This window comes from Girardinichthys multiradiatus, chromosome Y (assembly GCF_021462225.1).
Source record: "Girardinichthys multiradiatus isolate DD_20200921_A chromosome Y, DD_fGirMul_XY1, whole genome shotgun sequence".
NCBI lineage: Eukaryota > Metazoa > Chordata > Actinopteri > Cyprinodontiformes > Goodeidae > Girardinichthys > Girardinichthys multiradiatus.
The window spans coordinates 39,655,124-39,681,862 of record NC_061818.1 but is presented as its reverse complement, the minus strand read 5'-3'; the positions used below and the strand labels follow the sequence as shown (position 1 = coordinate 39,681,862).

Here is a 26,739-nt window from a genome sequence, read left to right as displayed (position 1 = left end):
AGGTTTATGTGAACTGAACCGTTGGTTTAAAATAACCAGTAGCAGAAGGAAAATCCCTGTTCAGCTTACTGGTATCACTGGGATTTTTACCCAAAAAAAAATAACAAGCCTGACTGGAATTGATTTCATTTCTAAAACAAATATTATCATATTAAAATGAGGATCATTAATATTTAAAATCTTTGCTAGTATTATTACTCTTGATGGCCTCCACATTTTTGACAGAAGAACTTGACCGAGAACAGGCCTGATGGAAAATGGAAAGATAAATAAGTTCTTGTTTTTGCTCATTTTTATTTATTCCTTATGTTCTACGTGATATTAGACCAATTTAAAAAGAATTTTTGCTTCAGTTGGTGATACTCCAGTAAGCTGAAGGTTCTGTTGGTGGTTCTTCAATCAACTGGTTCTTCAGTTTCAGGACCAGCAGCAGGTTCCTAGAGTCCTGATCTAAACATGTCCAGAACTGATCACGTCACAAATGAAATAGATGCACAGATGACATCACTTGCTGGGGAAGGGTGCCCAAACTTGTGCCTCAGTGATGCTTAGGGGTTGCCATGGTATCAGCAACCCCTCCCTCCTTCCTTAGAGCGGCTCAGGGTGGAGCAGCAGACGGACCGCAGCAGCAGCAGCAGCAGCAGCAGGAGCAGCAGGAGCAGCAGCAGCAGGAGGTAAGGCCTGCACCTCCTTCTCTCCTTCGTCTCTCCGTCTGTCTCTTGCTCAGCAGCTCCTCCTTCTCCTTCTCCTCCTCACGGAGATTCGGAGCTCCGCAGGCCGCAGCGGAGGAGAGCTGCCCGGCTGCCCAGCTACTGCCGCACTGCGCTCCGCATGGAGGAGGTCAGACTGGTGGAGGAGGTGTTGAGATACAGAGGAGGTGAAATTAATCCGACCGAACCGGACTTTGTTTGACTGCTGCATCATGATGGAAGAGGTTGTGAGCATGCTCAGTGAGGCCTCCTCCGCCCATCGACTCCTCCACCTGTTCTAATCCTCGGCCCAGGCCGGTTCGGTTCGGATTGATCAATATGAGTCAATTTAACCCGAATACGTCTATCTGGTTCTGAAGTCGATACTGAATGTAACAGGTTCCGCTCGATCTTCTGATTCGGTTCCGACTGAATCAGGCATTAGGTTAATCAGATAGGAGACCCGTCGGATCACGTGACTGTTTCCTGGAGTTACTTGGGTCAGGCACCGAGTTTAGAATGCCATCAAGTTCGGAACAAAACAGAACCGTGAAATAAGAAATGTATGTTCGGAGCAGGTTCTGAATGTGGGGCAGCATTGAGGAGGTCTGGTGAGGAGATGATGGAGGGAGATGGTGTCAAACCGGGTCGGTCCAGTTAGAAAAGATTTCTGAGATGTTCAGGAAACAAACTTTTGATTCAAAATTAAGTCATAAATACATGAACAGGTTCTGCCTAGAACCTGTTGGAACTGGGTCAGTAATCCAACAGTGAAAGCAGTTCATCAGGTCTGTTTGTTGGTTCCTGAGTTCGGGCCGATGAGAATTAAAGCAGGTCGAGTCAGAACATCACTGCTGTGGACATCTGTTTTAACCATCGGTAGGATGGAGGGAACTGACCGGACCTGCTGCTGCTGGAAGGTGCTGAGCTGCTTACAGGGTCTAAACACCTTCAGAACAGCAGAACTTTACACCAGGGTTCTGTGTAAGAGTTCAGATCATTTAGTTTAAAATAAACTGAAGCAGATTAAGTTCTGATGAAACTTTTTGCTGCTCACCAGGTGAACATGTGCTCAAAAAGAATCAGAGACTCCCTAAAAGTCTCATTCTGTTCTCCATCTCTTGTCCTGTTCTTCTGTTATCTTCTACCACCTGCTTCCTTTTTCTCCACCTTCACATGTTCTTCTATTCACCTCCACCCGTTCTCATCTTTTTGCAGGAGCGATGATGGATGGAGACTCTGCCCCCGTCAAAGATGGCCCGGCCCAGGAGGAGCAAAGCATGATGGGAGGTTTGTTAACCTATAATCAGTGAAAAATAATCAATCAGGGAAACCAGGAGGTTTGAGTTCAAACTGATCAGAAACCCTGAGTGCAATGGGTCAAACACTGCTACATCAAAATAAACCCAAACAGGTTCCTTTCTGTTCCACCATCTAAAGTTAAACAGAATCTGGATCGGAACCAACTGTAGTAGAACTAACACCAACGATTCTTCCTTTAACTTCTATATCCTGTGAGACACTTTGAATCCAAAGTCAGGCTGCAACACCTTCCAAACTCTCGGTGTTTCCAGAGTGTTCCTTTGTCCCGTTCTTCCTGCAGCCACGGCTTCAGATGTTCTACAGTACCGGATCGATACCACAGCTGTCCAGATTCTTTAAAGTGTTTTGCTCAATTCTGGGAGAAACCCAGTCCAGTCTCCCTGTGAGGAAGGTTATTTTTAATCACTATTAACTTTCTAACTGCAACATCCTCTGATCCTCATGGAGACTCCTTCAGGATTAAATCGTCTGTGTTTTAACTCATTATTAGATCAAGCCAACTTCTTCCAGAATATGTTGCAGCCTGGAAAACTGAACAGGAAGCATCCTGACTAACAGGAAATAGAAGTCAAAGGAAAATTAATCCAGTCTTCCTTTCTTTTCCTGATTGGATGGTGTAATTTTTTCTTTATCTAAAATATTTCCAGAGGGAGGACAGCGCCCCCTACAGACATATTTAAATATATGAGTGACTCGACTCATTTGTCATGTTGTTGGTTGTCTTTCACCTCCTGTTGTCTCCTCCTCTCGTCTCCTTCTCCTGTGTCAGACCTGGAATCTGTCAGGTTTCTGGAGAAACTCCCAAATGGAAGTGCAGAACAGCAGGAGAAGGAAGGAGAAGAGAGGAGGGAGAACCAACAGGCAGAGGAGGAGAGGACACACTGCTCTTTTGTGCCTCCTTCAGGAGATCCAAGAGGAGCTGGTCTGGAGGAAAATACTAGCAGATATGAACAGGTAGAAGAGGTGAAGAAAGAAGAGAGAGAAATTGTCCACACAGAGGATGAGGAGGTCAAGGAGGAGGACAACATAGAAGAACAGGGTGGGATGATAAGAAAGGAGAGTCTCTGGTCCTCCCCTGCATCTCCTCCAGGTGAAGCAGGATTTCATGATGATGACAAGACAAAGGAGGAGCAGCTGGAAGGTGAGGTGATGGTGTCAGCAGAGGAGATCCAAGAGGACTCTGCAGAGCTCCCTGATCATAAAACAAGAACATCCTTCTATGGAGAACCTCCTACAGAGGAGAACCAGCCAGCTTATCCTTCCAAGGAGAACCAGGAAGAGTCCACAGAGTTCTTTAATCATAAACCAAGCACCGCATTTGATCCAGAACATCTTCCAGAGAACAACCTAATTGCTTCTACAGAGGACCATCCAGCTCCTCCTGCACCTGCTTCCTCAGCTGACCTGCAGCTCCCTGCCAACAAAACAAATGCTCCTCCTCCACCTGCAGCACTTCCCTCTAAAACCAGAGCGCCCCCTGCAGGTGCTGCTCAGAGACGCAATACAAACTCTTCCTCTTCTCCTCTCAGAAGATCAGGCGCCCCTCCTCCCCTCAACAAAGGTCTGTCCTTCAGCACCCCCTGCTGCCCCCTTTGCTGTTGCAACTCCTCTTTCTGCTACAGCAACCCCTGCTGTACTCCCTACTGCTCCACTCTTCCTCTCTCTGCACCTCTTCCTCTGTTTTCTCCATTCCTGTTCTCATTTTTTCCCTTTTTGGTACCTCCCTGCTTGCACCTCCTTATCACTTGTCCACCTCAGCGCCCTCCTCCTCCTCTGTGTCAGATTTCTGGACAGTTCTCTTCCTGAAGGTGACACAGACTGATAACTTCCTCTTTGACCCCCCCGTTGTCATGGAAACAGAATCAGTGGCAGTTGTTTGACTGATGGATTATTGATGATGATGTTTTGTCCCCTTCAGGTAATGCAGCTGTGAAGGAGACAGCTGATGAAGTCGTGAAGGTAAATTAGTGACCAGTGTGATTAATGATCAGGGCCCGAATTCACAAAGATCCTCAGAGTCTCTCAGAGAGCTCCTAACTTAGCCTAAAAATGACCGGTAAAGACTCCTAGCTTCAGAGTGATTCAGTTCTCAGCTGAGAGCGACTCTGAGCGAGGAGTTGACAGAAACTCCTATCTTAGTGAGGAGGTGGGGTTGACCCTGTTGCTAGGGGTGCTTCACCCCATTTCTAGGGGTGACGCTGTCTTCTAAGAGCTGTGATTGGTTCTTGAAAAGAAAAATTAACTGATGATAGAATTTAGACTGGATCAGAAATGTTTAAATCATGATGATGAAACTTAGATAAATCAAATTATTGTCACAGCATCAAAATGTTTGAATGTACCTTATTTACATGCTTGTCATTATTTCGATTTGTTTATTATTATTATGTTTACTCTCCATGCTGGTCATAATTTCATATTAATATTATTAATATTATTATTCAGCATTTTACTGTGATCTAGAGGAGCATATATATATATAATTTATTAGGTACACCTGTCCAACTGCTCATTAACGCAAATTTCTAATCAGCCAATCACATGGCAGCAACTCAGTGCATTTAGGCATGTAGACATGGTCAAGACGATCTGCTGCGGTTCAAACTGAGCATCAGAATGGTGAAGAACGGTGATTTAAGTGACTTTAAACATGTCATGGTTGTTGGTGCCAGACGGGCTGGTCTGAGTATTTCAGAAACTGCTGATCTACTGGGATTTTCATGCACCACCATCTCTAGGGTTTACTGAGAATGGTCCAAAAAAGAGCAAATATCAAGTGATCCAGTTCTGTGGGAGCAAATGCCTTGTTGATGTCAGAGGTCAGAGGAGAATGGCCAGACTGGTTCCAGCTGATAGAAAGGCAACAGTAACTCAAATAACAACTCGTTACAACCAAGGCATGAGGAAGAGCATCTCTGAACGCACAACACATCGAACCTTGAGGCAGATGGGCTACAGCAGCAGATGACCACATCGGGTGCCACTCCTGTCAGCTAAGAACAGGAAACTGAGGCTATAATTCACACAGTCTCACCAAAACTGGACAATAGAAGATTGGAAAAACGTTGCCTGGTCTGATGAGTCTCGATTTCTGCAGCGACATTCGGATAGTAGGGTCAGAATTTGGCGTCAACAACATGAAAGCATGGATCCATCCTGCCTTGTAGCAACGGTTCAGGCTGGTGATGGAGGTGTAATGATATGGGGGATATTTTCTTGGCACACTTTGGGCCCCTTAGTACCAATTGAGCATCGTGTCAACGCCACAGCCTACCTGAGTATTGTTGCTGACCATCTCCATCCCTTTATGACCACAGTGGACCCATCTTCTGATGGTTACTTCCAGCAGGATAACGCACCATGTCATAAAGCACGAATCATTTCAGACTGGTTTCTTGAACATGACAATGAGTTCACTGGACTCAAATGGTCTCCACAGTCACCAGATCTCAATCCAATAGAGCACCTTTGGGATGTGGTGGAACGAGAGATTCTCATCATGGATGCAGCCGACAAATCTGCAGCATCTGTGTGACGCTATCATGTCAATATGGACCAAACTATGAGGAATGTTTCCAGTACCTTGTTGAATCTATGCCATGAAGGATTAAGGCAGTTCTGAAGGCAAAAGAGGGTCCAACCCGGTACTAGCAAGGTGTACCTAATAAAGTGGCCAGTGAGTGTATATATGTATATATATATTTGAATTTTTCCGAATTATTTTTTGAAGCATGTTTGTTACACTTTCAAGGTTTTATTTGAGGCTTTAGAGCAGTTGTTAGAGTAGTGGTGGAGTTAAAGCTCTGAAAGTTCTGATTCCAGGTCTGGTTCTGGCAGAATGAGCAGATCTGTAGTCTTACAATAAAACTTTCAGGCTGTGGATGATTTCTGTCTCTGTTATCTGTCTGATGATTTCAGGCCTCCAGGACAGCAGGGGGCAGGAGAGCCGCAAAGATGATCTCAGCCAAGAGTACAGGTATACCACAGCAGCCAAACCACTATAATCAGTGAAACCAGTAAAACCAGTGCCCACAAACTTACCTGTGTAGCACCTGTCTGTCAGAGTCCATGGATGGTGTCAACAGTCCAGGAAGTCGTTCACCTTCCAGCAGATCGTCCACCCCCAACAGAGATGTGAAAAAGGTCAGGGAACCTAAACACAACTGAGATGTACAAACACACCTGAATGCATCTGAACACACAAATCCATCTACTCACATGTCTGGTAGTGAACACCTGTCCACCACTGCATCAGTCTGTCCCTCTCTCACCTTTCTAGTTTCAAAGCACTGAGCAAACTAAAAGGTGGATGAGGACTTCCTGGAGACAAAATATAATCCCCTCTGAGTTCAGCTGTTTATAAGGCAGAGCTTTTATTCTGAAAGGCATTCGTGTTAACCTCACAGAGATGGAGAACAGACTGATCCAAGATGGTTATGACTGATTTAAAGTGGTTCTGACTTATCCTAAGTGGTTTAGACCAAAATGGCTTTAATGAGTCAAAGAATCATTGGAGGAAGATAATTAATAGATAATGAATCCAGGACAAGCCCTCCACTGAGTGTCCTCTTAATGTGTTAGAGGGCTTTAATGCCCCTTATGATCCTGGTGGGTATGTTGTCTGGGGTTTTGGCCCCAGGTGGATTCTCCTATGGCAAATTGACCTCAGGGAAGGGGACAGACCAAGAGATCACTGATATTTATCAAAATGGCAGATCACGAAAATGAGCAAACCTCACTCAGGGGGCTAGGACATCCCCCTGGAGCTAAGATGAGGGGTTAAGGGGGTGTTGGGTGGTGGCTGACCTGGTTGTCGATGTCAAGCCTTGGTTAATGGGACCAGGCTCAGTTCGAAGATGCTACTGGAATACCAACCAGATAAACACTATATTTCCAAAAAGTTTCGGTCAAACCACCAAATCAATGAATTCTGGTGTTCCAGTCACTTCCACGATTGCAGGTGTAGAAAGTTTGGTGTGGAGATCCTTGACTGACCTGCACAGAGTCCTGACCTCAACCTTCTTAAAACACCTTTGGGATGAATTAGAGCAGAGGCTGCAGTTCTGGCTCTCTCATCCAGCTATGAACACACTCCTACACCGTGTGGAAAATGTTTATAGAATAGTTCAAGCTGCTACTGCTGGCAACAGTGGGTCCGTAAACAAACTGGACCTTGTAGATTAAGAATGGTATGTCATCAAGGTTCATGTACATGTAAAAGTAGACAGACAAATGCTTTTTGCAATATAGGTGTTAGACTCACCTCTACACACTGGTCAGGAACCCAACTCCTGGAAACGGTTGGATAAAGAAAGTGTCAGAGCTGTAAACTGATCACCATCTGGATCCACTGGTTCGCAGATAGATTTGAATCAATAAAACTCAGACCCAGAAGTTCTGCTACATGTCAAACCATCTGTCAGTGTTTTTAAGAGGTGGGTAAACTGGCTCTACTGGTCCTGTCCTGCAGGTGGCTGTGGTCCGGACCCCCCCTAGGTCTCCTGGTTCTGCACGTGGCTGGACACCTCCCCCTACCTCCCACCCGATGCCTGACCTCAGCAGCGTGAAGTCCAAAGTGGGATCCACTGAGAATCTGAAGCACGCACCTGGGGGGGGCAAGGTAACACCTGTTTGTGTGTGTGTGTGTGTGTGTGTGTGTGTGCGTGTGTGTGTGTGTGCCTGATATCTTCGTTAGCCCTGACCTCCACAGCTGTCCACCTGCAGGTTCACATCGTCAACAAGAAGCTGGATCTGAGTAACGTAACATCAAAGTGTGGTTCTAAGGGTAACCTGCACCACAAGCCAGGTAAGTCAGGCTGAGGCCTGGATGTCACTGTGATGTCACAGTCTGGATGTAAACAACATGTTCTGTTTGGGTTCACTTTGTTCTGACAGCTCTAACATAAGCAGCTTCCTTTCTAAAACTGATTAAGATTAAACACACCCATTGATCACAAGTATGATCTGAGCATGTGCAGTGTTTACAGCACCTGCACAGGTGAGCGGCTACATGTGAAGCTCCGCCCCTTCTCTGCTCCTCAGGTGGAGGGAAGGTGGAGATCAAGTCTGACAAGGTGGACTTCAAAGCTGTTCAGTCCAAAGTCGGTTCTCTGGAAAAGGTCACCCATGTTCCAGGAGGAGGGAAGAAGAAGGTACATGGTTACAACATAACAACACGCTAGCATCATGCTAACAACATGCTCATAAAATTAATTCATCTTAATGGTCGTCTTAATTTCTGGCGACTTTATTTCTCCTCTCTGTTCAAGTGCGCCAAGCACCTCTGAGTGTGTATTTACGCATGCTGAAGGTCCAGTTTAAAGTTGTTCTGTGAGCAGATGCTTTATGTTTGTGGTCCGGACGGACCCAGTGAGGCAAAGACTACACTACACTCTGCTTCACCTTTAACCCACTAGCGGTAGCTTTAAAGGGCGAAGCCTTAACGAAATAGAACGCTGGTTATGTACTGTAACCCCAGATTCTGAAAATGCATAAATCCAGACTGTAAAAGGCACCTTTTAAAAGAGGGAACAGGAGAAAGGAGGGTTTGGGGCTAAGGCCCTCAATGTTTCAAGGCCCTAAAAACGCCTGTCAAATATCGAGTATGTGCGCCTGAACACTCCCACGGCCTCCCCGCCCATAAAAAATGAATCCAGTGCCGCTGCTTGGCCCTGTCTTCTAGTGTTTAATCTTGTCTCTCCTAGAAATGGCTACTAGCATACTCTACTGCGACTAACTGTATGTGTTCCCTTTCATTCTAGAAAAATTAAAACTAGCTCAGTTTATATGCTTAGCTGTGTTTTGTAGAAGATTCTGCTGCTCTTAACTATTTACTTTCACATAGAAAGTACTCCTGGATCAGTGCTTCTTTGTTCTCTTTGTGTCTCTGCTCTGTTCTCTCAAACCTCCAGTCAGTCGTGGCAGATGGTCGCTCACACTGAGCCTGGTTCTGGTTCTGCTGGAGGTTTCTTCCTGTTAAAAGGGAGTTTTTCCTCTCCACTGTCGCTACATGCATGCTCAGTATGAGGGATTGCTGCAAAGTCAACACCAGTGACTGTCCACTGTCTCTACATGCTCATCCAGGAGGAGTGAATGCTGCAAGTCACTGACTGGATGCAATCTGCTGGGTTTCCTTAGATAGAAAAACTTTTTATCCAATTTGAATAAATAACTGAATCTGACTGAACTGTTCGATAGTTAGGATCAATTAGAATGAATGCACTTGACTTGGAATCTGTATATTCGATTAAATTGACGTTGTAAAGTCCGTTGAGACGACGTGTTGTGAATTGTTGCTATATAATTCAACTCAATTGAATCCAAGGAGAAGATCTAACTCCTTCCATGTTGATCCAGACAGAACAGATCCACCTTCAGGTTAAAAAACCTTTCAGCTTAATAAACACAACCTCACTTCAAAATTCAGCCATCAGGTAAAGGAAGAGTCACAGGTTCTCATGAAGATCTAAAGATGTTCCAGTAAAACACATCTGAACAGTTCTGGTTTTACTCGACTGATCAGAATTTTTTCTGGTGGTTTCTTCACAGATTGAGAGCCATAAGCTGATGTTCAGAGAGAACGCCAAAGCTCGTACTGACCACGGTGCTGAAATCGTTCTTCAGGATAACTCCTCCCCTCGTCGCCTTAGCAACACTTCCTCCCATGGAAGCCTTAACGCTTCTGAAGCTACTCCCCTCGATAACCTGGCTGACCAGGTGAGTCTCACCTTCTCAGAAAAAAAAAAAAAAAAAAAGTCATGCATTAATAACCAGCCTCCTCCTCTCAGGTGTCTGCATCCCTCGCCAAACAGGGCCTGTGATTGGACGAGCTCTGTGCCTGCAAACCCCATCCTCTTTGTTACCAAGGAAACCAACAGGCTGCAGAAGGAAAATATTTCTACCTTGTTCTTCATCTCATAAAAATACGATGTGATTGGAGAGATTTTATGATTCAGAGTTAACAGCAGCTAGTTGAGTCTTGTGCAGGTGACCGAGGACACGAACCAGTCAGCAGGTGGACTCGGGTTTCTTCAGAGTCTGGCTCTTTGAGAGGAGCTTATACCAACCATGAAGGAACATGGTTTCCTTACCTGTTCAGGTGGCCTCTGTTCCCTCCAGGTATTCTGCATCTATATTCATCTACCCCAGAACTGGAAACATCTTCATCTGGTTTATTCACCTGTTCAGGTGTTCACTAGTGCCTCAAGTGTCACCCAGGGTGAAGTGTTCATTTGAAGCTTGAGCATCATGATGCAGACCCCAGGTGACCAGTAGAGGCACTTAGTGTTTGGATAAGATGAACAAGTAGACCTTAAGAGGTGAGACAGAGTAGATAAAGAAAGGAATTATTCCTGATTTTAGGACAAATCCATGAAAAATTAGACACATTTGGATTTTAAATCAGTTTGAACGCAGATATTAGGAAAACCAGGAAATGGGTCTGTACCAAAGCATGAGATCAGCTGCTCCAGATTCCTCATAGATTGGACCCACACAGATCCTAGGTTCTGACCTTTAAAGATCCAGAAATGGTTCAACGTGTAGTCAAGACTACATATTAGCTGCTCCAAAAAAAAAATCAGTGGAGACCATATTCCCCTGGAATTCTGGAGGTCCAAAGGATCCTCCCCAATCATGTGACTCTGAAGGAAACTGATAAAATCTCTCCAATCAGTCTCTCACTGATGTCATCTCTTAGCCAATTACCATCAGTTCTGAATGTGACCGTGCTGTTGGCCCTCCCTCCCCATTCAAATTACCCAGAATGCTGTCTGATACCAGATGCCAAACCGCTGCTCTGTCTGTGCCTGTCAGATGTCAAAGTGCTTTGAACAATAAAGTTTCTCTTGGCTCAGACTCCCTGTTGTTAATTTGTTGAAGGGAAGCGCCACCTGGTGGTGGTTGATGTGTTACTGGATTGTTTCAGTTGGTGTATTAAATGTTCAGACTCCAGCGTCTAGCAGCTCCCTCCCATAGTCAGCTGTTGCTGTAACACCCGTCACACACCTGCAGCTTTCAGGTGTGTATGTGTTTGTCACACCTGGTGGGTGGAGCTAATCTGCTTGAAAAACTGAACAAAGAAGGGAGAAAGTAGTGAGCAGTGTTTACTTGTTTTATTGGTTTATTTCCATCAGGACGATAAAAAGAACAAAAAAAAAAAACCAGCTGTGATGTCACAGGGTTAAGGGGTGGGGCTTCAGGTCAGCAGCAGTCTGTTTCAGCCAGTCAGAGGACGGGGGTTGGGGTGGGAGGACTGGGTGGAGCTAAACTTATATTCTGTCTGTCAGCATGTTGTCTAGCAACGCCTCTCCTCCTGACATTTAGAGGAGGCGGGCACAAGCAGGAGCCGGGGCTAAAGAACATCATCGCTCTCTGGTGTGTGGAGCTGCGTGTCGTCGGCGTCCGTCATGAAGCTGCTGTCCTGACTGTCATCCACCTCGGTCACTACAGAGACAGAGGCGAGACAGAAAGAGAGAAGACAGGTTGGACATGAGACATGTGAGGTAAGAATGACAGAAAGGTGACAGAGGCAAGGAGCAGAGGTCACCTTCGTCTTCAGGCAGGTATCTCTTATCAATGGCTTCTTTGATCTGATTATTGGCTCCTTTAGGGTCCAGATCCATGGCCCAGCTGAAGTTCATTAGAGCCAGGTGGGTCTGACCCAGCTTCTTATACACCTGTCGGGGAGAGAAAGGGTCACCCAGGTAAAAGGACAAAGCTCTGGCTGGCAACACAACCTTAGACTTCTGATATGTTTGGTTAACCCAGCTGGTGTAAAAGTGAACGGGTTTCTCTGCAGCAGGTCTTCTTGATCCACAACCAGGAACTGCTAGGACAATTATTTGATAAAATCCTGAAAGTTTATTTCTCTTGTCTCAGTTTGAAACTTTATCATTTAGTTCACAGCACAAGCAGTAAAGCCCTGTGTCAGCAGGGGGCAGCAGCACCAGCAAGACTGGAGTCTGCTATCAGAGATCATAAAGGTCGTCTGCTCCTCTTGCAAATAAACTGGCAACAGAGACGTTTTTTTCTATAATCAAGGTGGCAAGAACAAGAACACGGTTCTTTCTGGACAGGACATTTCATACTTCACTAGAAAGTCAAGTGCAGTACTCCTGGGCCGTCCCACTGCTGCATTCACCAGACTTCAAACTTCTGACCAAGCTGTTGGGACCACACAAGAAAAAGTAATGCCCTACAAAGGAGACCAGCTCTGGATTCCAGAAAATGATTTATTTTAGTCGCACGTCAGAACCATGGCTGCACAGGATGGATCATACAATACTGATCCATCCATACATTATGCTTCAAGCCTCACTGCTCCTACGAACTGCTGTCTGTAATCTTAGCCGTGACTGAGGTTCTGCGAGATCAGAGGCGGCTGATTGAACAGAACCATCTCCTACCTTTCCTATGAGGAAGTAAACCAGAGACTCTTTGGGAACAATCTGCTTCAACTCTTCCAACTCCTGAAGGGCTGCCTGCAGGGAGAGAGACAGCTCTGATTCACATGCATTGATCCAGAGAAGTATGTCTATATTAAGCAGTTCTGATCAGGTGTCTCGGTGTTGCGTGATTGGGTCCGATCACCCGTCTTTGCATCGACTGATCGGGTCTAGGTTACCTTGTACTTATCGTTGGCAAACAGGATGGAGGCTCTGTGGAACTTGCAGAGAGGGTTTTTGGGGTCGATGCCAATGGCTCTGTTTAGGGTCTCTAACGCAGCGTCAGACTTCTTCAGAGCATGCTGCACCTAAACACACACACACACACACACACACACGGAGTTACAACACAGCTGCACACAGATAGACAGGCGAGGCTAACATACGTACCACTCCGATGTGGCAGAGCAGCACGGAGCTCTGAGGGTTGATGCTCAGAGCTTTCTTGAAGTGGATTTCTGCCAAGTTGAACTTCTCCTGTTTATAGTAAATCATGCCGAGTCCATACCTAAATGCCCGCGGGCGCGCACACAAACACACGTTAACAGGTATGCTCTCTGTTTGTCTCACACCATGATTACCCCCCTCCCCGTGTGTTTCCATGGTTACAATACCAGGCATTGTAGTGTCGGTTGTTCACTCTGATGGCGTTCCTGAAGCAGGCCAGAGCTCGGTCCAACTCCTCGGTCAGAACAAACTCATGACCCAACAGAGTGTAAGCGTATGCAAAACCTGGGTCAACCTAAGGACAGACAGGTAGGTGAAAGACACATGTGGATCAGAACCACCTGAAGTTAAATCTGGCTCTACAGCAGAGCATTAGGAAGGGGAGCGGCTGTGAGGTCTTTACTCGCTCAGTTCCTCCTCTGACACCACAGTCAGAGCGAAGGTCTCAGGGGTCTCACCAGGAATTTTTACGAGCGTGGTCATAGCGTGGACGGAAGGGGGAACAGACTCAGCGCTGGCTCTACAGCCGACATAAAAACCACACGGAGGGAGCCCAGATATCAGCCAAAGGACCAATACCCCCATAAAAAATGAGCGTGTTGGCCTAATTTCAGTGTAGCGGTCCGCTACGGTGAAATGTGCTGGCGAAAACCCTGGGTCTGGTCCTGTCCGTTGGTCTTTGGATCCTGTGGGTATCCACAGACAACCTCAGTGGCTCCAGAAAACATCCTGAGGATCATCACACAGTAACTGAAAGGTCCACACAAGTGACTCTGGACTTCCTTCTTGGTCCGGTTGAACAGGTCAGCGTGAACCCCAAACATCTGGACTCTTCCATCCCCAAAGTTTTGGTCCTCTTGAAGTCAAGTACCAGGTCTTTAGTCTTGGTTGTTAAGCTGCAGATGGTTCTGGTCGGCCCAGCCTCTATCTCAGACACCTTCTGATGGGTTCAAAACTTGGAGCAGGATCTGATTGTCAGGATGAACAGTGAAATTACCAACCTGCTTACTGATGTGTTAGGAAACCCAGAACTTAGTGGGAACCTTGCTCTACAGCCAGGACCACCTGAGGTTTAGTTTTTGTTTGAAAAGTGCTGGTTGAGTTCTTACGAGCTTTATGCGATACTGAGATTCTAATCTAGAATCCATTTTGGCTTTTGTTTCTACAACAGAAGTGATCAATCACTGATTTTTTTCTTTCTTTTCCACTTTCAGCCTTCAGCCTGGTTCTGGTTTCTCTGTCTGATCACGCTCTGACTGGATCACAGAACCCCTCTGAGTCAGCTACACCCGGGTCAGGGCTGCCTCCTCCCACCTTGGCTCAGTTTGTTGGTGTGTGTTGGTTAGAGCACCCCCTGCTGGATCATAACGCAACACTCCAAACGTGAGCACACTAACTGATATGAACAGGTAACCAGGTAAATCAGCCTCACAGGTACCTGTCAGACTAACCTGTTCTCAGGTATGAACAGCTACAACCTCTGATCATCAGGCCCTGAACCCTAAAAGCACCTGAACATCGGCTCACCTGGAACAGGTGGTAACCACGGTAACGGCAGCTCACCTGGATTGCTCTCTGGAAGAACTTGATGGCGATGTCATGCTCCCTCTGCAGGCTGAAACAGTTTCCTGCGACACACCAGGCCTGAAGAGAGACATACAGTTACTTGAGCAGCCAGCTCACCTGAGCTCCCTGAGAGTTCAAGTGCGCTCCTCACCTCAGGACAGTTCTTGTCCATGTCCGTCAGGTCTTTGGCCAGCGCCGACAGGGCCACGTCCTTCTGCAGGTGCCACAGTGTGGTGGAATAAATCTCCATACCTTCCACTCGGTACGACTCGATCCTGCGCACCTCACTGAACAGTCGCTCCGCCTACAATGCACGGCACCACGGTGATCAGGTGATAAGCCATCACAGGTAGAAGAGAATCAGATCACTTTGGCTCAGGTGGACTCACCTGCATGTACTCTGCCAACTCGAAGTAGGCCCGGCCGACATGCGTGAGGACCCAGCCTGTGTTGTAATGCTGAGGAGGAAGAGACGTCAGGATGTTGATGGCCTCTCTGCAGCTGTAGGAGCACAGCGCCTGGTAGCCCCGCCCCAGTTCCCGTAGCAACGCCATCACACTGTCTGAACACAAACAGAACCGTACATGGTACCATCAGAGCTAGGGTTCTGGTTTATGTTCACCTGATGCACCAAACTGTGACACCTGAGATCTGACTAAGGTTTGGTGGTTCAGGTGAAGTTAGGTCAGATGATCATGACTCACAACCCGATCATCCCAAAGGAACCCAGGCAGCAGAGGAGCTGGTAGTACCTGCAGCGGCCCTCTGGTACTGGGGGATCCTGGTGTCTGGCAGGTTCAAACTGGGATCCAGTCTCAGGATGTCCAGACTCTCGTTCAGGTTGCTGCTGTTTGCCGTCTTTGCAGATTTACATTTGGTTTTCCGGTTAGGGATCTTTGTAGGAAACTTCATCTTTAGCTTCTTACTGTTCTCCTATAGAAACAGAACCAGCATTAGTCCACTGGGCCCGACAGGAAACAGAACAACAGTGATGTTATTTTCATGCTGGGGGAACATGATGCCTGGGTATCAAACGAACGGGTTCATGGACTCAGTGGGAGTGGGGTACCTTGGCAGTGGAGCTGGCACTGGTAAACAGTCTGGAGCTTCTTCTGGGCTGAACGTTAGGGGGACCAGACATACTGGGACTGAGAACCTGAGGAGAACCACTGAGGGACAGACAGATGGACAAGTGGGTCAGTTCTTTCTGTCTCTGAGTATCTGTTGTTTTTTTCTCTGAATCAAAACCAAACACTGAAATTTTTCAGTTTCTCACACAAACCTCAATAAAACGATTAAACAAAAGAAACAGACCGGGAGCCACGTCCCTCTCCAGGTCCCACAGCGCTGTGATTACCTGGTGTGAGGTGCTGAGGTCTGCGATTGGTTGAAGGGGATGGGAAGAACGTCTCTGCTGTTCCCGCTCTGGCTGAAGACAGATTTAGACTGACTGATCCTGGAGACAGTCTGGCAGAGAGACACAGGTGAGGTGTGGACATACTGGTAAGGTCAAACAGGTGAGTCTACCTGCTGCAACTCAGGATGTTCGATAATCTCAGAGCTGGTCTCAGGGAACTTAAGGCTCCTTCTACAGAGACCGTTTTCTGATGGAGGCTCCAAAAGTAAATAATAAATGTAGCCATTTCCACTCCTGCTAGTTCTACCAAAAGGATCTGTGTGAGGGCCACTTGGTAAGTCAGGTGAATGCATACCTTTTTGCCGGGAGCTGTTGTTTGTGTTTCCATTGTAGCTGAATAGTTCTGGAGATAGGTGGGATCTCCAGGGCTGGGCTCCAGGGGCAGGATGCCAAAACTGTACAGAGACATTATGAAAGAGATCAACCCTGGGTAAAGGATGATGCTAAAGGAGAAGAGCTAAAAAATGCTAGGCAGATGCCAAAACATCTCAGGGAGGAGCTAAAAGGGGAGGAGCTTGAACATGTCAGGGAGGAGTTAAAGGGGAGGAGCTATGAGCTGGTCACTTGCTTGTTTTTAAGCAGTGAAGTGCATCAACAGGTGAGATTACCTGGGCGTCAGGGGGCTGAGGGCTGTAGGACCCCCCAGTAAACTCCGCCCACTCTTGGGTTTGTTCTGTTTAGCAAGCAAAGTCCCAGCTGATGCCATGGAAACGGTGTTGCCCAATAGCGAGCCAGTCTCCGGGGAGATGAGGGAGGAATCGATGTATGAAACTGACAAATCAGACGTCAGCTTTCCGTTTGAGGATTCCAGATTCAGACGATTCAACTCCTGAAGGACAGGAACAGCTTCAGGAAAACTGTAATCTGATTACTGACCTGATGACATAGTTCAGTATGAGTACTCTGATTAACTGACCCAAATGTAATCTGATTAGCTATCCACAAATAATGCGATTACTGTAATCTGATTAGATACTTCAGAATGGGTAACCATGTAATTAATGTGTTTTAGGTACCAGTGTGTCCTGCGGCGTTTCCATCAGTGCCGTATCGAGGCGGTGAGATGGGTTCTGGGCGGGGCTTATGTGTGGAGGGGGCGGGAATAAAGAGGAGTTCTGCAAAGCTGACAACCTGAACACTTGATCTGGATCCGGCTTCTCTCCTGGAACAAAGTCATTAATTTATTAATTCATTTATTTAATCATTTATTCAGTAATAAACTGTTTCTGAAGTCACGTGATCATGAGACACAAGTGTGTGTGTGTGTGTGTGTGTGTAAGGGTGTGCTTGCGTTACCTAGGTGACAAAGATTCTGAAACGGCGACCAGAGAAACGGGTTGAGGGTTAAACTCCTCTGAAAGCACTCGGCACCTTTAGCAGCTCGGTCCGTCTTACTGCTCAGAAACACAGAACAGGAATCAGCAGCTGGAACCCCCCACCGACCAGTAATACACTGGGAGCACTGGCTGCCTACCAGTAAATGTGTCCCAGTAACGACAACGTGAAGGAGGCGGAGTCTCCAAACTCGATGATGATGTCATCCTGACTCTTTTGTTTGTTCAGGACCCCACCAATCAGAACCTGTTCTCCCTCAGCAAGCCTGAGACACAGACAGGCAGAGGCGAGGGTGGGTCAAGAGACAGAGGGCTAGCTGGAGAGTCAGATCAGGCTTTCCCTGTTTCTAGTTTGATTATAATACACAATCTAACCCTCTGTGTGTGTGTGTGTGTGTGTGTGTGTGTGTGTGTGTGTTCTTACTTGCCAAGTTCCACACAGCACTTTGCCAGCAGGAATCGAACCTGTGGCGTGGAGCAGCTGTGAGCCTTCAGTAGTCGGTAAGCTTTATAAGGTTTCCCAGAGCGGTAATAACACGTAGCCAACAGGTAGAGGGCCTCCTCTGAACGCACTGAGAAAGAGAGACAGGTAAACAGACAGACGGGTAAACAGACAGACAGTCAGACGGGTAAACAGACAGACGGGTAAACAGACAGACAGGTAAACAGACAGACAGTCAGACGGGTAAACAGACAGACGGGTAAACAGACAGACGGGTAAACAGACAGACGGGTAAACAGACAGACAGGTAAACAGACAGACAGTCAGACGGGTAAACAGACAGACGGGTAAACAGACAGACGGGTAAACAGACAGACGGGTAAACAGACAGACAGGTAAACAGACAGACAGTCAGACGGGTAAACAGACAGACGGGTAAACAGACAGACGGGTAAACAGACAGACGGGTAAACAGACAGACAGTCAGACGGGTAAACAGACAAACGGGTAAACAGTCAGACAGGTAAACAGACAGACGGGTAAACAGACAGACGGGTAAACAGACAGACGGGTAAACAGACAGACGGGTAAACAGACAGACAGTCAGACGGGTAAACAGACAGACGGGTAAACAGACAGACAGTCAGACAGGTAAACAGTCAGACGGGTAAACAGACAGACGGGTAAACAGACAGACAGTCAGACGGGTAAACAGACAGACAGTCAGACGGGTAAACAGTCAGACGGGTAAACAGACAGATGGGTAAACAGACAGACAGTCAGACGGGTAAACAGACAGACAGTCAGATGGGTAAACAGACAGACAGTCAGACGGGTAAACAGACAGACGGGTAAACAGTCAGACAGGTAAACAGACAGACGGGTAAACAGACAGACGGGTAAACAGACAGACGGGTAAACAGACAGACAGTCAGACGGGTTTTACCTTCAGCGTAGAGTCTCTCAGCAAGGAAAACAGCATCCAGGTAGGCATAGTGGTTGAGAGCCTGCCACACTGCGGCCTGAACAGAGGCAGAACCAGAACCAGAAGACCCATCAGAATAAAAAGAATAAATTCTTATTGTCCAGAGTGGAAAATTGCCTTTGGCTCACCCACACAAGACAAACAGACAAAAAATTAGGAGCAGACACAAACATCAGTCAGTCAGTCATTTTCTACCACTTATTCCATAGTGGGTCGCGGGGGAGCTGGTGCCTATCTCCAGCAGTCTATGGGCAAGAGGCAGGGTACACCCTGGACAGGTTGCCAGTCCATCACAGGGCAACACACATACAACCAAGCAAACACTCATTCATACACCTAAGGGCAAACAAATATGAGGAATAAAAATCTAAATATTATGCAGTCATAACAGTTCATTTAGTTCATGTGAATTAAGAAAACCAATAGTACTTTCTGAACAAACCTTTGGAGACACCATACACAATAAGGTTTTTTTAACCCAATTTTACCCCCTATTCCCAGTCTCAGTTGGTCCAAAAATCTGAGCGGATCACAGACCCAACTACAAGCGCATGTTGCTGACAGCCTGTCTCCAGGTGCTACGTAGATATCTTAAATTCTGTTTGGGTCATATTTTTCAGTCCATTCAGTTTTTTCTATCCTCTTTCACATTTGTTGAACTGTTACATCACAGTATTTGCTCCAGACCTCCTAAACAAGGTCATGGACTTCCATTTTTGCATGTCCACCTTTTTTTATGTAGTCTAAGCTCAAATACGCCGAAGCTACTACAGATGAGTCTAAATGTTCGGTTTTTGGGTGTATTAACACACACAATTCATTACACCGTCCCCCAGCATCAGAACATCTTCAAAGTACCAGAAATAAACCAAACATTCGAATAATGAACATAAGAATGACGGGACTTAATTTAACCAACTGACATTTCTGCAGAAAATATTTTCCACATAGAATTGACCCATTTATCATAAAATACTAATGTTTATTTGTGCGATCCAGGCAGTTTGACAGTTTCCACCACAGTTTGATTTCCTCGGTTTGCTTTAGATGGTCTGATAAATCCTGTTGGCTGTGATCCATGAGCAGGTCCAGTGGTTCAGTGTGTGATTCTGACTAACAAGCACCAGTCTGTTACTGTCCCCATCTTTAGAAAGAGGAACTCTGCAGAGCATCTGGATACATTCATTTCTAGCTCTCATTTGTGTTTGATAGAAGGCTTCACCAGACGGGTCGGTTTTCTGTAACAGACCAACTAAAGACGTGACGTTTGCATTCTTGGTCTAATTGGTGGTACAGTCATTGAGAGTAACTTCCTCTGTAAATAAGGAAAAAAGCAGAGGTAAAAGGACAGTACCCTGAGGACAGCCTGTGCTTGAAATGACCACATCTAACAAGGATTCAAAAACACAGACCTTCCACACAATCAAGCGCCAGTGAACATTAAGGTGAACCAGCCTCTGATGGTACAGCTTTACAGAATTAAAGGCTGCTCTAAAGTCGACAAATAAGACCCTAAAACAGGGACAACTCAAAAAAATTTGAACACTTTTGTCTCTAATTTCATGAAATCAAACTCATCCATTATACAGATTCATTAAACAAAGAGTGAAATATTTCTGGTAATGTTGATGACTCTGGTTTACAGATAATGAAAATTAAGTGTCTCAGTAAATTGGAATATTACACAATACCAATTAAAACACCGTATTATGGCTTACACAATGATGACTGGACAGATGTCCAGACACCCTCCACAAGGAGGGGAGCCCACAAAAGGTCTTTGCTAAAGAAGCTGGTTGTTCACAGAGAAGTGTATCCAAGAATATTCATAGAACGTTGAGTGGAAGGAAAAAGTGTGGTATTTTTACCACAGGTGTTGCAAAAGGTGCAACAGGGATAAGAGAGGATTGTCAAGTAAAATCAATTCAAGACTTTGGGCAGCTTCACAAGGAGCGGACTGAGGCTGGAATCAGCACATCCAGAACCACTACGCATGGACGGATCCTACACATGGGCTACAGGTGTCTTCCCTGGGCTTAGGAGAACCAGAACTGGACTGTTGTTCTTTTCATATGAAGGTAAATTCTGCATTTCATTTGGAAATCAAGGTCCCAGAGTTTGGAGGAAGAGTATAGAGGAACACAATCTATGTTCCTTGAAGTCCAGTGGGAAGTTTCTACTTTCAGTGATGATTTGGGGTGCCTTGTCTTCTGCTGGTTCTGGTCCACTGGGATTTCTGCAGTCCACTGTCCACACAACCATCTACCAGGACGTTTTAGAGCACTTCGTGCTCTCTTCTGTTGACAAGCTTTATGAGGATGCTGATTTAATTTTCAGCAGAACTTGTTACTGACCCACTCTGCTAAAGGTACCAAAAGCTGGTCCAATGACCATGGTGTTACTGCGTTTGATTGGCCAACAACCTGCCTGAACCTCATAGAGATTCTATTGTCAAGAGGAAGATGAGAGACACCAGAACCAACAAGGCAGATGACCTGAAGACCACTGTCAAAGCAACCTGGACTTCCTAAACACCTCAGCAGAACCACAGGCTGATCTCCTCCATGATACGCCGCATTGATGCAGTAATTCATGCAAAAGGAGCCCAGACCCAGAACTGACTGCATAGAACAGAACAAACATTTCAGAAGCCTGAGATTTTCGTTTTAAATATCCTTTTTATTGATCTGATGTAATATTCTGATGTTCTCAGACTCTGAATGTTGGTTTTTTCCTCTGCAAACCAGAAACACCAAAATTATAAGAAATAAAGCCTAGAAATATTTCACACTATGTGTAATAAATCTATTTGATATCTGAGTTTCACTTTCTGAAACAAGGGACAGAAAATACTGAACATTTTCAGGATATTCACATTTTTAGAGATGTAGCTGTATATCCTTCAGGAATCTTGATCTGCTATGAGACAGTCAAGCAGGACCAACACACGATATGCAAACCGCAGTGGATCTAACACACTGGTCACTGTGGGAGTCAGAAGGTCAACCAAATCTCTCTCCATGGTTTTACTCCACACTGAGACACGAGCAGCAGGTCCCAGGTCTCCTCGGGTTCTTCTTGGGATGAAAGAACCTTCAATCATTTCTTTGACAACTAGGGACAGGAGATGTAGGATTAAACATGATGTCTTGTGGCTATTCCCATAACTAACGTGATGTTAAAAGTATCTTTTTGCTACACATCAGTGACTGACTGCAGTTACTGGTGTATACAGTTACAGTTAGAGGGTTTCAAACACAATGAAAATGACTCGCTATCAATCTTCAGCACTTCGCTTGCATTAAGTGATGTAAAAATATAATGTACTGCACTGTCAGTTCCAACCATCAGTTTTTGGAGTAATAAGGACATGACCAATTTATCGCTAACCCAATAACATCCCCCCATCCAAGGGGCCATTACCAGACTGATCAAGACAAGCTGCTGTTCACACAAAAATGATTTAAAAACCAAACCATTATTATTAAACAATCAATATTATTGTCCGCCTGAGGAGGACACTGTCAGTCCAAACCCAGCAAACCTCTGAGTATGTAGGAACCGTAAACCCGTCTAAACGCAGCTCAGGTGATTTCATACCTGCTTTCACAGCCGCTGATCTAAAGTCATTTTATATGAGCTCCATAATAAACATCCTCCATCAACAGGAACTCATCTGGTAAAAAATAAAAATCAACTGGTCCTCGCCACAGTGGCTCACACCCAGAAGGGAACTGAAGGCAGAACACAGGAACGCAGAACCAAGCGACATGAAACGACAGAAGAACAAAACCAGACGCAAATGATAACTGGACCTGAGAGTTCCCGAGAGGTTTACTGCCATGGACTGAAACTGGATAAATCAAATGAACCAGAGCGATAAACGGGTCAGAGCCCTGTGTGAGAATCATCATGATAAATCTTTGGTTTTCCTCTGCAGGAGAACCACACTGGGGTCACCCTGAGAGCAGCAGAACCTTCAGTTCTGATTAACCCACTAGTTTGCTCACAGCTGGAGGACACTGGGTTGGGATCTTTATGGTCCTGGTTTCACCTCTGTGTTCTGTCTGAGGTCTGTGACTATTGTCACAAGAATGGATTGAAGTTTCTAGATCTCAGACCTTCAAGATCTGGAACTTCATTGAACACATTCTATCAGAAGGTTCTTCCACAAGATCATGTTCACGATAAAAGGATCCCCTCTTGCTGATTTCAGCCCAGACTGTGGCGTTTCTCTTAGAAAATATATACAGGTCCTTCTCAAAATATTAGCATATTGTGATAAAGTTCATTATTTTCCATAATGTCATGATGAAAATTTAACATTCATATATTTTAGATTCATTGCACACTAACTGAAATATTTCAGGTCTTTTATTGTCTTAATACAGATGATTTTGGCATACAGCTCATGAAAACCCAAAATTCCTATCTCACAAAATTAGCATATTTCATCCGACCAATAAAAGAAAAGTGTTTTTAATACAAAAAACATCAACCTTCAAATAATCATGTACAGTTATGCACTCAATACTTGGTCGGGAATCCTTTGGCAGAAATGACTGCTTCAATGCGGCGTGGCATGGAGGCAATCAGCCTGTGGCACTGCTGAGGTCTTATGGAGGCCCAGGATGCTTCGATAGCGGCCTTTAGCTCATCCAGAGTGTTGGGTCTTGAGTCTCTCAACGTTCTCTTCACAATATCCCACAGATTCTCTATGGGGTTCAGGTCAGGAGAGTTGGCGGGCCAATTGAGCACAGTGATACCATGGTCAGTAAACCATTTACCAGTGGTTTTGGCAATGTGAGCAGGTGCCAGGTCGTGCTGAAAAATGAAATCTTCATCTCCATAAAGCTTTTCAGCAGATGGAAGCATGAAGTGCTCCAAAATCTCCTGATAGCTAGCTGCATTGACCCTGCCCTTGATAAAACACAGTGGACCAACACCAGCAGCTGACACGGCACCCCAGACCATCACTGACTGTGGGTACTTGACACTGGACTTCTGGCATTTTGGCATTTCCTTCTTCCCAGTCTTCCTCCAGACTCTGGCACCTTGATTTCCAAATGACATGCAGAATTTGCTTTCATCCGAAAAAAGTACTTTGGACCACTGAGCAACAGTCCAGTGCTGCTTCTCTGTAGCCCAGGTCTGGGGAATGCGGCACCTGTAGCCCATTTCCTGCACACGCCTGTGCACGGTGGCTCTGGATGTTTCTACTCCAGACTCAGTCCACTGCTTCCGCAGGTCCCCCAAGGTCTGGAATCGGCCCTTCTCCACAATCTTCCTCAGGGTCCGGTCACCTCTTCTCGTTGTGCAGCGTTTTCTGCCACACTTTTTCCTTCCCACAGACTTCCCACTGAGGTGCCTTGATACAGCACTCTGGGAACAGCTTATTCGTTCAGAAATTTCTTTCTGTGTCTTACCCTCTTGCTTGAGGGTGTCAATAGTGGCCTTCTGGACAGCAGTCAGGTCGGCAGTCTTACCCATGATTGGGGTTTTGAGTGATGAACCAGGCTGGGAGTTTTAAAGGCCTCAGGAATCTTTTGCAGGTGTTTAGAGTTAACTCGTTGATTCAGATGATTAGGTTCATAGCTCGTTTAGAGACCCTTTTAATGATATGCTAATTTTGTGAGATAGGAATTTTGGGTTTTCATGAGCTGTTTGCCAAAATCATCCGTATTAAGACAATAAAAGACCTGAAATATTTCAGTTAGTGTGCAATGAATCTAAAATATGTTAAATTTTCATCATGACATTATGGAAAATAATGAAATTTATCACAATATGCTAATATTTTGAGAAGGACCTGTATATATCACTCCCAGTTAGCCCAGGCACCCCAAGCTCACAGGAAGCTGGTTCGTGGTGAGACATCCACACCAGAACATCTCCTGAACAAAAGGGAACAATAATAATCTTGACTTTATTCTTCTCACAATGGAGAAATCATCCTCTGCATTTAACCCATCCCTCAGGGAGCAGTGGGCTGCCATTGTGTGGCGCCCAGGAAGCATTCAGATTGACACCTTGTTGTTTACTGATTAAACTCATCCGTTTGTGAGTTTACCATAAACATCATGTTCTTTAGAAACACTCCCACAGGCTGTTCTCCAGAACCTGACCTCACTGTAGGTAAATAGCACTGACTGTTTCACTGATCTCTCGTTGTTGATTCGGAATAAACTCGTTTATTTGTTGTTCACCATAAACAACTTGTTCAGCAGCAACACTCACACGGATCAGTGGCTGCTGTGTAACCAGCACACCTGTCCAGGTGATTGTCAACAGTTTCAGCTAGCTGGCGTTAGCTGCAGCAGCTAACCAGATGCTGGCTAGTTCGGTTGTGTGCGGAGGAACTGGCCTCAGACTGGACCTAGGGTACAGAAGGGTCTGCCTCAGAAAAACAGAACCGCGTGTGCAACAGAGTTCCCGGCTAGACCTGCGACATGAAGCCGGCTAGAGGAAGCTTAGACCCGGTAGTGGCAAGCTAACAGTTAGCTCTGCAGGGCTAGCCAGGATGATGTTCAGAACTCCCTTTAAAATGTGCAAGATTATGTAAATTTAGCACATAAACCGAATAAGATCAATATTATAACTTAATGTATAAAAGACAGTGGATCTGCTGATAAGTTCTGCTAAAACACATTTCATCAAACAGTCAGATTCTTGTCAAAGTCTGGATTTAAAAACTAGTTTCTGATTCTGATGCTTCCAGAACTGAAACACTCAACCTCTACCAGCTTGATGTTTCACAGCACCAATATATTCAGAATATTTCCTGGTATTTTTAAAGAAAAACACTAAACAAAACTGAAATCTGGGCCGAATAAAAATTGAAAACCATCCCTGTTAGGAAAGGTCACAGGATCCACTCCAGTCTAGGGATTTCTTTCCTGTCCCCAATGAACATCTTTATAGGACATTTTAAAAAAGAAGTCTGGCTGGATCCTCTGGGTCAGTTAACACAGAACATGTGGTTACAGGATCGGTTCGGGTGTAACCCTGGACTGACGGCTGCCTGACCGCTGATGGAGCCGAACTATGTGGACATGAACAGGTGAAACAACCAGAAAAGCTCCGGGCCGAGCCGCGGCCTGGTGCGGGGAGAAGCTCTCCGAGCGCGGACTGAAGCAGCCACTGAGGCCGGCTTCAGAACTCTGCCCTCCCGGGTCATGACAGCACTGGAACACAGTGTTCCTACCTGGACAGGTTCCTGCAGCACCGTCATTCCGCTTCCACACGCCGTTTATCGGCTCCGTTCGTCCGTTTCTTTCTTCACTTCACTCTTTGGAGGAGCTCCTGCCGAACATTTGAATGTACCGACCGTTACCTGCCGATTACAACCGAAGAATCCCGAGAAGACGCGAAACTGAGACAAACAGTTCATTGCGCCTCCTGCTGGAAAATGAGATTATACGAGTATTAAATCTGTGTTGTCGCCCTCTGGTGGTTCGTTCTGTTTACTCAATTCATGGTTTTTGATGTTCTCTCCCTACTTACTGGTTTTGATGGTGAAAAACCAGTTTGAATATACCCTGTGTTACTGGTTGCATATGGATAGCCGTTTCATTCTAAATAAAATAAATAAATAAATACTGCTACTGATAAATTATTAATGAATATTCCATGAAATAAATAAATATCCCCATGAAATAAAACAAAATAATTATGTTAAAAGAAATGGTCATCTTATTTTATTTAATTCATTCCAAGATTTATTTAATTTACTTAAAGATTTATTTATTTATTTATTTCATAATGCAGTTTTATTTTGTGACACTTTTATTTTGTAAAGCTACTTTACGTATTCCAGTTACTTTTACTTTTAACCCCGTTTTTCATCTTAAGCTCTTTTTATTTCATATTCTTATATTCAAATGAGGGGACTGAGTTTTATCTGTGGGGCGGCGCTGGGACAGCAGGGCCGAGCTCAATTTGGCAGTGGCCGGCAGTAGCATGCCGCTACCTGCCAGAAGACAGCATGCCGGAGGGAGCCAGGGGGTTCTGCGAGGATGCCAGAAGGTGCCAGACCGGCCATAAAAGCCTGCCACGGTGGTTGCCGCTGTGTTTGTGGAAACCAATGCTGAT

General features: G+C 45.5%; 2 protein-coding genes across 2 annotated transcripts; one reads left to right on the top strand and one right to left on the bottom strand.

Annotated features, from left to right (window-relative positions):
- The first annotated feature begins 680 nt into the window (after positions 1–680).
- LOC124863694 (microtubule-associated protein tau-like) lies at positions 681–10,868 on the top strand. The gene is made up of 11 exons (XM_047358122.1): positions 681–877; positions 1,908–1,979; positions 2,782–3,573; positions 3,931–3,971; positions 5,931–5,988; positions 6,076–6,155; positions 7,483–7,632; positions 7,737–7,818; positions 8,055–8,164; positions 9,561–9,728; positions 9,800–10,868. The coding sequence occupies exons 1-11, from the start codon at positions 832–834 to the stop codon at positions 9,830–9,832; spliced, it is 1,632 nt and encodes a 543-aa protein (XP_047214078.1). The 5' UTR covers positions 681–831; the 3' UTR covers positions 9,833–10,868.
- A 242-nt stretch (positions 10,869–11,110) lies between these two features.
- LOC124865047 (cell division cycle protein 27 homolog) lies at positions 11,111–26,039 on the bottom strand. The gene is made up of 20 exons (XM_047360050.1): positions 25,853–26,039; positions 18,610–18,685; positions 17,646–17,793; positions 17,362–17,487; positions 17,184–17,281; positions 16,904–17,049; positions 16,496–16,716; positions 16,183–16,282; positions 15,828–15,937; positions 15,540–15,639; positions 15,223–15,403; positions 14,860–15,032; positions 14,622–14,774; positions 14,468–14,548; positions 13,072–13,199; positions 12,848–12,965; positions 12,637–12,765; positions 12,419–12,493; positions 11,560–11,689; positions 11,111–11,456 (listed from the first exon to the last, which is right to left on the bottom strand). The coding sequence occupies exons 1-20, from the start codon at positions 25,877–25,879 to the stop codon at positions 11,365–11,367; spliced, it is 2,412 nt and encodes an 803-aa protein (XP_047216006.1). The 5' UTR covers positions 25,880–26,039; the 3' UTR covers positions 11,111–11,364.
- Between the last annotated feature and the right edge of the window lie 700 nt (positions 26,040–26,739).